Source organism: Drosophila persimilis, unplaced genomic scaffold (assembly GCF_003286085.1).
Source record: "Drosophila persimilis strain 14011-0111.01,24,50 unplaced genomic scaffold, DperRS2 tig00000124-arrow-pilon, whole genome shotgun sequence".
NCBI lineage: Eukaryota > Metazoa > Arthropoda > Insecta > Diptera > Drosophilidae > Drosophila > Drosophila persimilis.
Genome location: NW_020825294.1, coordinates 2,680,774 through 2,694,082, shown reverse-complemented (window position 1 = coordinate 2,694,082; position 13,309 = coordinate 2,680,774). Strand labels below are relative to the sequence as shown.

The 13,309-nt window shown below is 48.5% G+C and overlaps 2 protein-coding genes across 4 annotated transcripts in view; one reads left to right on the top strand and one right to left on the bottom strand.

The window, feature by feature from the left end:
- The window catches only part of LOC6593866 (lachesin), a 56,097-nt gene that overhangs the window by 30,083 nt on the left and 12,705 nt on the right, over positions 1 to 13,309 (bottom strand). The window lies entirely within an intron of this gene.
- LOC6593867 (glycerol-3-phosphate dehydrogenase, mitochondrial) lies at positions 9,368 to 11,825 on the top strand. Its single transcript, XM_026987660.1, has 2 exons — positions 9,368 to 9,880; positions 9,939 to 11,825. The coding sequence occupies exons 1-2, from the start codon at positions 9,404 to 9,406 to the stop codon at positions 11,682 to 11,684; spliced, it is 2,223 nt and encodes a 740-aa protein (XP_026843461.1). The 5' UTR covers positions 9,368 to 9,403; the 3' UTR covers positions 11,685 to 11,825.

Genomic DNA, 13,309 nt, shown 5'->3' with positions numbered 1-13,309 from the left:
TGAAACTCTAATTAAGATTGATGTGTTTATGTGCTCGCGTTTGGCAGTGAATGTGTTCGGCTCTGCTGCCCCTGCCTGCCTTGCCTGACTGACTGACATTCGTGTCTGCCATGTCTGCCGTGTCTGCCGTGTCTATCTGGCCGGAGGGCCGGAGCGCCGGAGAGCCGGAGGCCACCTGAAGTCAGAGTTCGTTTTCATTTTCAACTTTCTAAAAGTGGATTTTCCTCCCGATGCCTTTGTAATTATTGATGAGCTTCGATTTGACTTTTGGTTTCAAATATATTTACGTAATTAGTCCAAGCGATTTCTTTCGTTGTATTGGAGTTCCCTTAACTTTAATTCAACTTCGATTTGGACTTCAACTTCCTTCAATCCCTCCTGTCTCGTCCCCAAATCGACGAGTCTAGTCAATCAAAATGCCATGGAAGCAGAAGCCTGGAAGCCTGGCAATCGACGAACTGATTGACATGCACAAGAAAAAGGAAAGGCTCGCTCCATTGGCTCTCGGTGTGGGCGTATGCAAATTGCAGTCACTGTGGCTGACTGGGGAGCTGTATCCGTGTATCCGTGTATCCGTTTGTCCGTGTATGTGTGCTGGAGTGGAATTTCATGGCTGCTGTGGTTAACCGCCTGACCAGGAGTCATTGTCGCCCACTGGCCGACCAGGTGTCTGGTCTGTCTTTGAGACTCATCAACTTCAATTGGCTTTAATGGCTGGTGTCGGACAGGCTGGTGTGATGGAAGCCATAAAGCTGGAAATTAAATCGAAATTCTGCAACATTCTCCATTGAACTGAAATTGAACCTTACTCTTTCTTGCTGCACAGCTCCATACAGCTGCTCCATTTAGCAGCCCTCAACAGTAGACTGCACTCGTGTAATCCCATTTCCAATCACTGCCAAACTCTGGCTCCATCGAAGTATCAATAAAAGCAATTAAATTTTCTATTAACGAAATCAACTGTGGCAAATGCGGTCGAAGCGGCGACGACAACACCAGAATGGGAAACCAAAACCCCCCACCCCCGCAATGCAAGCCGAGCCACGCGGTCGGACAACATCATCAATATCATCCACATCATGAGCATCCCCATCATCATAATCATCCTCCGTCCCCATGGCCATCCCCATCCCCATCCCCATCATCATCAAAATCAACAAGCAGCGCACCATCTATAAAAACAATCACAACCAGGCAGGCAGCGGCATTCCCAAACCACTCCCAGAGCAAAGGCAACTCCATGGCAAAAACCACGCCATGGGAGGGAGTTCATCAAACCTAGCGGCAAAAGCGAAAATAAACCCAAGGTGGGGTGGCGGGGGGGCCTTTTCTTCCTGTACGAGTTTATGTATGTCTGTATGTCTGTATGTGTGTGTACATGTGCGCGTTATTGTTATTGCTTTTTGGCCATCTTCGCTGCCACCCTCCACACCCGCCCAGCACGGTGCAGCCCTTCTGCTGTGCCCCGCTGCAGCATGCGTCTATTTGGAGTCCAAAGAAAAAAGACTCGTAATTTTGGTTTTCCTTCCTTTTTTTGGCGTTGTTTTTGGCTGCCTGCCAAAAACCTCTTCATCATCAAAAAACATGAGGGGCGGCCAGGCCATAGGCCCAGGCTCTGTAAAATTAACATAGAGGGAGAGCGCAAAAGAGCGACAGAGATATAAGACTACAAAGAGACAGAGACAGAGACAGAGAGTGAGAGAAACAAGGCAGAGGCAGAGGAAGAACAATTTGCGCCTTGTAGGCGGCTCCAGGATGTGCAGCATATGAATGGAAATGCTACTCGTACCCGAAATGCTGATGAAGTTGGCCGTTGCCAGGGATTCATGGACTCCACTCCAGTCATTCGAGGAGTGCACTTCACCGTGGGGGAGCAAGGAGGAGCAAGATATTAGGAGTTGGGCCCTCTGCTCTATGAGAAATTATGAATCCAAGAGCCACGATTTTCCCCAGCTCGGTTTGAGGTCTCAAGCCTGATGGAGTGTGGGAGGGAATATGGGATGGAGAGGAGTTAAATTGCTCAAGTAAAATTCAATTCACTTTCCCTATATTTTCTATATTTTATTTCCAAGTTTTATAGCACTCTTAACAGCATTGCGTGGAGCATCATTAAGAACAAACACTTCAATTTAAATATCATACTTTGCGGCGCAGATCAAACCATTGCGATGAAACCCAATCAGGTGGGAACATTAAAGTGTTTACCACTGGAAAAGCCTTAGCTGAATGCTTTCCGGGCAATTAAATAAACACAATTTTCAAATTGTGTTTAAAGTACATCCAGATCCGCTCAGAAGGCTGCTTAGAGAGCGAGTCGTCCAGAAAAAGGGCGCTTAGCTTCCGGTCAAATACACAAAGACACACACACACACACAGACATCCACTTGAACTTCAACCTATGAGATCCGCAACCTTCAACCCGGTCTAGGGCCTTGGGGCCCTGGCACGTCCACGTTCGACTGCGAAATTTACTTAGCCCAAATAGCCCAAAGCCCAAGTCCAAAAGAGGCAAAGTGTGAAAAGCCTACGAAATTTTGTTATCTAAATGCGCGTTGAACTTCTCGAGCGAAAGGATAGAGAACGGAACACAAAAGGCGGGTCCGGACCCTTGGACAAAGGATATACAGCCACACGCACACAGACATGGCCTGAATGCGCTTATTAAAATCCTTTTAAAACTGTAACGACTGCCGGCTGGAAAATCAATTAAGTCGAATACACTTCCTTGAGGATAATTGCTTTCGGAACGGGATCTGCCGCCAGCTAAAAACTTTTGTCGAAATCAACTTCAGCTCCAATAACGAGTTAAGCGAAGCGTTAAGGCCTAATGGCAATTTTTACAATCCATGGCCAAAAAGGTTGTTATGAGATGGTGGGTAATCGTGGTTTCATGCATGTTACTTTAAATAAATATTTACAATAATTGATACAAATAATCCAGATAGGTCTTTGAATAAATATTTCTATTGAGGATTACATATATATATATATACAATTTAAAGGGAATTCTAGAACCCTTTAAGGTGTCAGTAAGAGATATTTTTGTGTCCCGCTGGGAGTACGGGGTATGGCCTAGTCGATCCCACTCGCCTTTACAATGTTTTGGCATAAATTCGAATTAAGTGCGCTCCAGATTCTTTCCTCAAATTGTTAAACTTTATAAAGTTGGTTAATTAATTTGGCTGTTTAGAGGGCGTCGAGTCTCGGGGCGGAACTCGTGTTTGTGTCTGCGTCTGTCCCCCCAGCGACTAAGTGATTTGTTAATTTGTAATAATACGGACAGGACACCAACTGGTTACCGCAATTAACGATAATGAATGGGCTGTTGCATTCGATTTTCCAGCATTCATTCCAGCCGGCTATTAGCCGTAATTGTAGACTTTCAACAGGAGCAAACGCCAGAGTGAAATTAGCATGCCCAATGGGCATAATTTGCGAGAAGAAGGCCAAAAGTCCTCCAGTGCAACAGGGACAGAGAGTCGAGTGTTCGTGCCCCCCCCATACCCGTGTATATTGCGGGGGCGTGGTCCGTACTCTGATTGCCCCGCCGTGTTTACAAGCGTTAAGCGGAGCGCCATTAAATGTTATGGCCGTGTGGAAAAACATGAGCAAATGCCGGCTGCCAATGTCCAACAACCAGGTGATAAAGTGTCGAATGTGGCTTGTCCTGCCCAGCCGACAGGAGAATCGATTAGGGAATGGAAGAGTGCAGCGTGGAGCGTGGAGTGGGGGCCAGCTGTGGATGCCACACTGCATTGAGCTTAGTCAAGAAATGCCAGAAAGCGAAATAGAAGGAAGTTGGCGTGTGGAAGAATGCAAAAAAAAAATGGATGCTTGGATAGAAAATCAAAAAGTTTAATGGAGAAATTGAAAAACTTACTGAAGAGCAGCAAAGATGGCTTCTTTAGAGAAGAGTGACTTACCTGCAAATAGAAAGTAGATCGAATTTAGTTGAATTTAACTAAATACAATTTAAACAGAGTCAAGCAAATAGCAAAGAGTGAAAGTATGCCTGTATTTTTAGAAGCTCTTATTTTTTCAACTCCAGCACTGGTACACTCGTACAAGTGAATCCTTTATAGGACGCTTGATTTCATTCACTGCTTACGTATTTAAATAAACTCCACCCCGGGGCTACTTAGCATGCATGTGGATATACGGATGAAGAGTACGGATAAGACTGGGAGTCGGAGGAGTGGGATGCAGAGCAGGAGGTACAGCACGTTGGTGCAATGCTGTGGGTAGCCGCAAGTTTACTGTAGCATAACTAAAGAGCAAATGGGGAATCGGGGCGCACCAGGGGGGGTATCGATTAAGCCGGCGAACGGGGAGGAGGGGAGGAGGGGAGAACCGCAAGCGCTGAGCTTGCTGCATGGGGCAAGCACAAATAAATGGCCAGGCCACAGAGTGGCCATCGAGGCAGCAATTAAAAAGCCCCACTGCTGGCAAACAAGGGAGCAGCTAATGCTCTGCCTCATTGAGTCATTAATTTTCAGGAAAGCCAAAGGTAAGATATGGCACTGACAAGTGCGAATGGGAGGGGTGGGGCAGCCTTGCAACCTTTGCAATTTGTCCCCATCGATTAGTGTCCGGCGCACATCGTCTCTGCCTGACAGCCTGACAGCCATGTCCACGTCTATTATTTTCAACTTAACGTGGCGCGCGCCTCTGACAATTGCCCAGGACATTTGCCCCGCCCACTGTCCGCTGTCCGCTGTCCGCTGCCCGCCCCTACATTTCCAACCGCACCCCACCCCCGCACAAAGGGCGACACAATGCGACTTGCTCACCGCAAAAGCTGCACAATGGCCGACCTACAACTCACTTCCTTCCGCTGTATGGGGCCACGCCCGTCTTGCCCCCCATACTTTGTTGCTTCCTCCAAACACTGCCACTTTCCACTCCCTCCCAACCAGCCAGCTGGCCGCTTGCCTCACCCTTCTTCGTAATATCTTTAAGGTTTTTCTGTTTGGCTGTTTTCCTTCTTTTTTTTTTTGCTGCCGCTGGGCAACGTGTGTCCAGCGGAAATGACAACGACAGTGGCAATTACATTGTTGCATGACACAAATAGTGTTGCCTACAACAACGACTAACGAAACCGACAACAACAACGGCCGCCAAGACAGGGACAAGGTATAGGATAGTGTGAATGCACTGTGGCAACGATGTTTCAACCTACGGATACCCTATATCCCATGGCTACCCAGGGAATACCTTCATTATTGACTTCATTCGGGACTCGATTCTCTTGGATGGCAGACAGAAAAGTCATCCTTTGGTCGTGTCCACTAATCAACGCACAAAAGAGACCGAGCATGCCCTCTGCCACCTCATGGCCCGCTGGCGGCAGGAGGTTCAAAAAATAAAATTTTCCTGTCCATGTGCAGGAACACGATTGTGTGTCTGTCTCCGGCCGGGTGTTTGTGGGAGGGGCGGGGCGGGTTTGTTGCAGAGGTAAAAATTTAATTGATGTCAGGTCGTAAAAAATGCGGCAAGTTCACTCGCTTTAAACGCGTGGCTGACCCGCCAGCGTTTATTTAATTGTTATCAAATGTCCTTCCTTTCAGTCCACGATCCGTGCCGTATAGCGTATGCCGTATGGCGTCTGCGACATGCCGTGTGTCCTGTGTGCATGTTTATCGTTTGTCCTTTGTCCGAATGGAACCCATTGGCCATTCTCCATTCAACATGGCCACTGCCACTGCCATGGCCGAGTGCCAAACTAATTGCTACAAATTAACGCCTTTATGCCCGGGCCAGCTGTGCGTGGATCTGCCAAGTCCCCAGCTCCAGCTGGGCCTTGCCTTCGACCCTTCGAGCCTTCGCCTGGTCCTTTGCCCCATCCCTTTGCGTGTGCAACTCAATTATGCCACAATACACATTAATATGGCACCTAAATTTGGTTGAATCGTCGACAACTCGGAATGCCTTTCGGCAGTATTCCAATTGGGATACTTACGATGAATCATCTGTCCGCCAAATGCCAATCGAATGGCTATGGAATTTCATACCATACAAAAACTATTAAATACAAAATGGATTCTAAACTTTTACAAACTTTATTTCAAGTCAAATTCTCTCCAAATCATGAATACCTTTCAGGAGTTATGGAGAACTTGTCCAAGTTTGTCAAGACTCGTTTCAGTTTTAAACGGGTTTAATTATTTTGCTTCTAATGAATCCAATAAATAATAAACACTCCGTTCATTTCAATTTCCGGAAATGTTCCTTGCCGAATGTTTGTTGCACCTGCTTCGAAAATTATAGATTTGTTGCTTGTCGAAATAAATCAAAACTTTGGCCAATAAACAAAGTGAAAGCCGCATTAAATTTTTGCCAGACTTCCAGCTATTTGAAGGGTCCAGGCCAAGGGAAGGAGCAACAGCAGGAGCTCCCTTATCCGTTGCCACACAATTTGTGCCACTTAACACCTCGCTGGCTGCCAGTCGAAGCGCAACAAATCGTTTATTTTGAATTATTTTAATTTAAGCATTTTTCTTGTTTTGGTTTCCTTCTTTTTGCCGTATTTTGCTTCTGCCTTTGACAAAATATTAGACAAATTTTGTGCGCTTGCTTGCATTTTCTCCAGCTGTGATTTGTTTTATTTTTTGTGTGTATTATTTTTTTCTTTTTACCCCGGGCCAGAAGAGGGACTGCGACAGACGACAGACGACAATTTGTGTCGCTCGGTTGTCAGGACAACAACAACAACAACAACAAAAACAACAGCAACGGCGCGTATACGTAATAATAAATGAGAAGTGGAAAAGTTTCGCCGCCGCCGTGCTTATTGTCAAGCTCGGCCAGGCCATAAAAAACAAACTTCAATAGCAATAAGGCGACAAAAAAGAGCAAAAAAAAAAAGAGCGGAAAAAAGAAAAGCTGCCGGACCAAAGGAACATCGGGGCTGAAACAAAAACAGCAGCAGAAAAAGTTCAAGGCACTGACTTTATAGCTGCAATAATGCCCAAAGAGGACCGGACCTCTCTAGCTGGCGGGGGGGCGAAAAAGGTGAGCCACACGCCAACAACATCAGCACACAAAACAAAGCCAGTTGCAGCCAACACCGCCAGTGGCAGTGGCAGCGGCAACGGCAACGCCAGGGGGCAAGAAGCCGGAAGGTGGGGCAGGAGATATGTGGCAGGAGGAAGCAGGCAGGAAGCAACAAGGCCACGCCATACCGCGCCAATGTGTTGAGGCACTTTGGCGAGGTAACGAAATGTAACAAAGTGCCGGGGCGTGGCGGGTTGGAACAGACTGGGGACGGCCATCGGAAGAGGAGATGTGGTGTCGGTAAGGACTAAGGACCAAGGACTAAGACTATCGTATCGGGTTAGGTTTGTTATGTGGCCTATGCCGGAAATTTGTGTTTAGAAGGCCGTTGGCATTGTTCTTGTTGCTCTTTTTTTGTGTCCAAGCTCAAACGATTTTACAACGTGTAAGGACATACATTAATGATCAGCTTTATATCATTAAAATTAGTTCTTTCAGCCGCTTCCACCTTAATTTCTTGCTGTCCTTTTAAAGATTGGAGTTTCTAAAAGAATCTTGATTTGCCACGACTATTAGGCGATTTATTGGAGAAGGAAGTTTGGACAGACGACAGGAATTTTCCAAATGAAATAGACTCTTAATGTTGCAGAACAAAAATCCCAAAGTTTTAGAGCCAAAGGTTAAACGGTTAAGGGCTAAAGACTGAGCTCACAGCCTAAAACGGGGATTATCAAAGCCTTTAATGGATATTTTATTAGTTTTTCCATGTAATATTATTTCAAGAGGCCTCTTCCGTTGGTCAGAAAAAAGTCTTGACGTTGGGAATCGCATGACACGTGCCGCGACACTATGCTACTACTACTATATGCAATCCCTCCGGATAGATATGAAAGATAACCATCATCACTTTCGGTTTTCTCGTATCTTCAAGATGTGGCTGACACAGGAGTTTCCATTCAAAATTTGCTTGTTTTAGCTCCAGGCTCTGACAGACACGACCATATAGAAAGGAAATGCTTCCTTCCGGCTGGTTCATGAATCTACACGACTTTAATATATCTCTGTTCTCATAAAAAACATTTGATCGATGACGTTTTATCAGATTATTACCCATTCATTGACTCACATTAACTTGAAGCCAAATGCGCCGATGGCATTTCAATAATTTAATATTTATCTACGTGGAGAAGCGATATTAATGACCCGGCCCGGTCATTGCCAGGGCAATGACAAAAGGACAACGATATTCAGGGGCACGCACAGCCAAGTAAAACGGACCACAATCCCCATGGACCTGGGACATGGAGGCAGGCCCTCCAGGTAAGCAAACAAGCAAATAGACGGACACGGAAAACGACAAGGCAGCCCCAACACTCCGCCCGACAGAGTGACAGACTGATGGGCAGGCACCGGCCCAGGGCACATTAATAATGTCAATAGAGAGACAATAGTTGAAAATTAACAAATGAATTGAAATTACTTAAACAAACTCATTAGCGTGTGAAAGTCAAAGGCCTGTCATAGTCCTACAGCGAGTACTTTTGACACCAATTGTTCCAGCGACAGCGCCAGCCTTCAGTCCTGCTCTATGGCGTCCGAGTGATGTCCCCATGGGGGATCTGCGGACAAGCATTAACATTCCGGCAGATACAGTTAAGGTGGAGGGGAGTCATTTTTGTGCTTACCCCGTGTAAGCATTGGACAACGCCTCTGCTGCCCCGACCCCCCCAGGAAATTTTCCATCGAATGGCTAGGAGTTTTTGGCCCATTTCGCCTCGCCATTGCATGTAATTAAATTTCCCAACCCTAATGTGCGAAGCATAGTAATTTAGTTTCACATTCCCCCCAGCACTGTCCCGGGGGTCAGTCTGTCTGTCTGCCTGCCTGCCTGCCACGAGTTTAAATTGTCAGAAACTGTGACAGGTCGACACCTTTCCGCGGAGGGCAGGCCAGGGCTGGGAATGGGAATGGGAAGGGGCGAAAGGTGGGGCCACAGCCCGCATATCTATAATTTTCATTAATTTTAATTGGCTTTGGGTGTGGACGAGCTGCGTTCAGTGTGTTCATTTGAGCACCGGCGAGCGCCAATAAATTATTCAAGTTTTTTATTGAATTTTAAAGAGTGGGGATCGGTTGTTGTGACACTTGTTAAAGAATCACCTAGATTAGTAGCCAAATATCTAAAGCATGGGGTAGTTTCTCATCTAACAAAGTAGGTCTCGTCCGAAACTTCGTCAGCTGTCAATGTCAGATAGTTGGATTATTCACATCCATCATGTTTACATCAGATTGGGCTTTTGGCTTTTAAAGTTTCTACTGCATTGTTTTTGTTTCTGTCAGATGCAAATTGCGTAGAAATTCGAAATTTTTAGTGTTTTTCTTGACCTTTGTGCCACATTTAAACTGCATTATGCTATCCAGAGTTTGTTCCAGCTGGGTCTCTTCGCCGCCTCTGCTGAGGAAGACGGGTTGCTTGACGCTGCCAAAGTCGAGGCAGGCGTGCACGCATAAGAGGACCCCCACGCGGCTGGAGCACCTGTGCGCCATGAAAAAGGAGGAATACGATGTTCTGGTGATTGGCGGAGGCTCTGCCGGCTGCGGCTGTGCGGTGGACGCCGCGAGTCGCGGCCTCAAAACGGCCCTAATAGATGCCGTGGACTTCTCCAGTGGCGCCAGCTCAAAGTCGAGCAAACTAATTGACGGCAGCGGCTCCTATATCACTGATATCATCCGGGACAAGGACTTCGAGCACCTGCACATGATGCAGCAGGTGATGAGCGAGCGTGCCACCATGCTGAAGATCGCCCCCCATCTGAACCGGGTCCAGCCGATGCTCATGCCGATCTACAGTGTCGTCCGCTTGCCCCTCTATTGGCTGGGCTTCAAGGTGAGCATGGACGCGACGTATTAAGTATTCAATATTTACTCCATATCCCCATCTCAAGGCGTACGACTGGTTGGCTGGAGCGTCGAACGTGCGCAGCTCTCACTTCCTCTCCAAAGAGGAAACCCTCGACGAATTCCCCCTGCTGAAGTCCAAGGGTCTGCGTGGCGGACTGGTCTACTACGATGGCCAGGTGGACGACGCCCGTATGTGCATAGCCCTCGTCATGACAGCCGTCCATCTGGGGGCGAATGTGGCCAACCACATGGAGCTGATCGAGCTGATACGCAAGGATGGCTGCTGTCGGTGTGCCGGAGTCCGGGACGTCCTCACCGACGAGAAGTTCTACATCGAGGCCAAGTCGGTGATCAATGCCACAGGCGCCCACACGGACACAGTTCGACAGCTGAGCGATAGCACAACGATGCCGATTTCCATGCCCACCCTGGGCACCACCCTCGCCCTGCCCAGCTACTTCGGCTCGCTCCAGTACGGCCTGCTATGTCCTGCCGCATCGCAGCATGACCCGACGCTGGTAATGGTACCCTTCGAGAACCACGTTCTGCTTGGCACTTCGGAGGGCGTTGTCGATGATATTGGACAGATCCCCACGCCCCAGCCGGAAGATGTGGAGCTGCTGTTGGACTCGGCCCGCGATCACATGGAAAAAACCGTTCAACTGGGTCCGGAAAATGTGCTCAGCGCCTGGACAGCCATGCGGCCGGCCGTAGTCTGCCCATCGGAGGCCAGACCGGAGGCAAGACCGGAAGTAAGACCAGAGGCAGGCCCGGAGCTAGGACTGGAGCTAAGACCGGACGCAGTTGTAGACAAGAAACGGCCGCTGGTACGCAACTATCTTCTGGAGATCAGCGAGGGCCGTCTGATCACCTTGGGCGGCGGCCGTTGGAGCACCTACCGCGTGATGGCCGCCGAGGCGGTGGACGCCGCCATCGACGTGTGCGACCTGAACCCCGACCTGCCGGATAGCTGCACCAGTGATCTGATCCTGGACGGAGCAGAGAACTGGTGCTTTATGCTCCCCCTCGACTTCGTTCAGGCCTACGACGTGCCCATGGACGTTGCACAGCACATTGCCGACTCCTATGGATCGAATGGTCACACCCTCCTATCGGAGGCCACGTCAAAGAAGCGCCTGCACTGCCACTTCCCCTACATCGAGGCAGAGGTGCAATATGCAGCCAGGCACGAGTACGCCTGCACCCTGGTGGACATCATTGCGAGACGACTGCGCGTGGCCTTTGTGGATGCGTTGGCCGCACTCGACATGCTGCCACGCATCCTGGACATCATGTCCGAGCACCACAAGTGGAGTGAGACCGAACAGACGAAGCAACTGGTGCTGGCCCAGCACTTTCTGGTGCGTCAGATGGGCCTGGGATCTGTTGTGAAGGCCAAGAAGAAGCTCCAAACGAACGCCAAAATCAAGGAGTCAACGACTACCGCTTCGTGTCCGTCGAAGCCGCAGATCCATGCCAGGAAATTCTTCAAGGCTCTTGCCATGGGTGTGTCATCTCCCAAAATAGTACATAGCCTGTGTCGTAAGCCAAAGAAATCGGAAAAGTACCAGTTCGCTGTGACCAAGACCAAAAAGAAGAGCACTGCCAAAGAGAAATTTCCTACTCCGGAGACACCGTATGGGTTCCTGGCCTTGCCCGGGACGAGCGGCATCACCACGGCAGCAGCCACCTCTCCAGCCCCACCCGAGACGGGCCTGGATCCCACTACCACGTCCACGGACAAGCGCGATCCGCCCTCTTCAGTGTGGCGCAACAAATTCATGTGCTGAGCAAAACCATTGTCCTACTCCCTATCACGAGATGCCACATATGAAGTCGAGTGCCAGCAAGCTTGGGTAAAAACTAAGGTCTGTTCGCCACAGTCCGAAGTGCATAGATACCGTGAATAAAGCAGATGCATTTCAAATGTTTCTAGTTTTCGTTTTAAATATTTTTGAATTAAAAGAAAACTTCAATACTTTTCGGCACTAAAATGGCACAGCCAAGTCGATTCAGTGTTCAAAAGGTAGAAATTTGTTGTCAAAAGGGGTATTTATCGAACACTGCACAATGCTCAGAATTCTGGTAGCTTCCTCCAGCTAACTCTTGAGTTGAATGTATCAAAGTCCCTGATATACAGCGATTTTATGTATTCCCTAGGGAGATCTGGGGTGACTAATAGCTTCAGCGATAGTCCAATAACCCCACATCAGCATAATGTTCCGAGAAAGCCTCTGCCCTTTACCGATATGTTCCAATTTATTTATAACCTTTGAAGGCGAACCTTTGATAAGAAGCGAACGAAGCTTTCATTCTACTTCATTCGCAGGGCAAATATCAGTCTCTTTCTCCTTTTGATGTGAAGTGGCTGAGTAGTCTCAAAGAGCTGCCATAATGCTACTGGGCTTGATCTTGCTATGTGTCCTGCGATATTCGACCGGGGAATTGACGACACCCGTAGCAAATAGCGATGCCAAGGTGGGATTACACTATGCCAATAGGAAACTCAGGAAAACATAATTCGAGAGCTATTTTTGTTGAATTTTAGGACTTCGATACGGCTGGGTCGCTGGAGCACCAGTGTCGATCCTACTGCTTTCCCATGGTAAGGTCTATGCTCAAGGATGTTACGTCTTTGAGTAGTGTGGAAAATGAAGTTGGGCAGTACAAGAGCAGGTTGAACGACTGTGAGCACAGAAGCAGGGAGATGGACGGGCTGTTCAACATCCAGAGCTCGATGTTGCAGAGCTTGAAGGATTCGTATGTTACGCAACTTCGAATGAACTCCAATATGGGAACCTACTTTGCGAAGTTGCTGTCGGCCCTAGCGGAGACGGGCAGCTTGAAGTCCCCGGTCCACCAACCGGGCGAGAAATCCCCATTCCAGCAACTGCTTGAGCAACAAGAAAGAATCGGGAATCAGGCTCCCAGCAGCTGTCGCAACTTCATTGGCTCCAGCGATATTCATATGATAACCGTTCCTGGAGTGGATCCGTTCCCAGTGCCCTGCGAGTCGCGAGTTGCTGGACCTGGCTGGATAGTCGTCCAGAGACGCATTGACGGAGCAGTGAGCTTTGAGCGACAGTGGGCTGAATACATGAACGGCTTTGGCGACCTGAGCGGCGAGTTCTTCATTGGCCTTCAGAAGCTGCATTGCCTGACTAAGCACCGGCGCCACGAGCTTTATATTGAGCTGCAGGACTTCAATGGTAGCGTCGCCCATGCCCGTTACGATAACTTCCAAGTGGGCAGCGAGGAGGAAGCCTTCGAGCTCCAGTCGCTTGGCGAATTTTCTGGAACTGCAGGCGACTCGCTGACCCACCACCTCAACGGGAACTTCTCCACACCTGATCAAGACAGCAATCCGTCCACGACTGAAATTTGCCCCCCAATCTCAAATTTTGGTGGCTGGTGG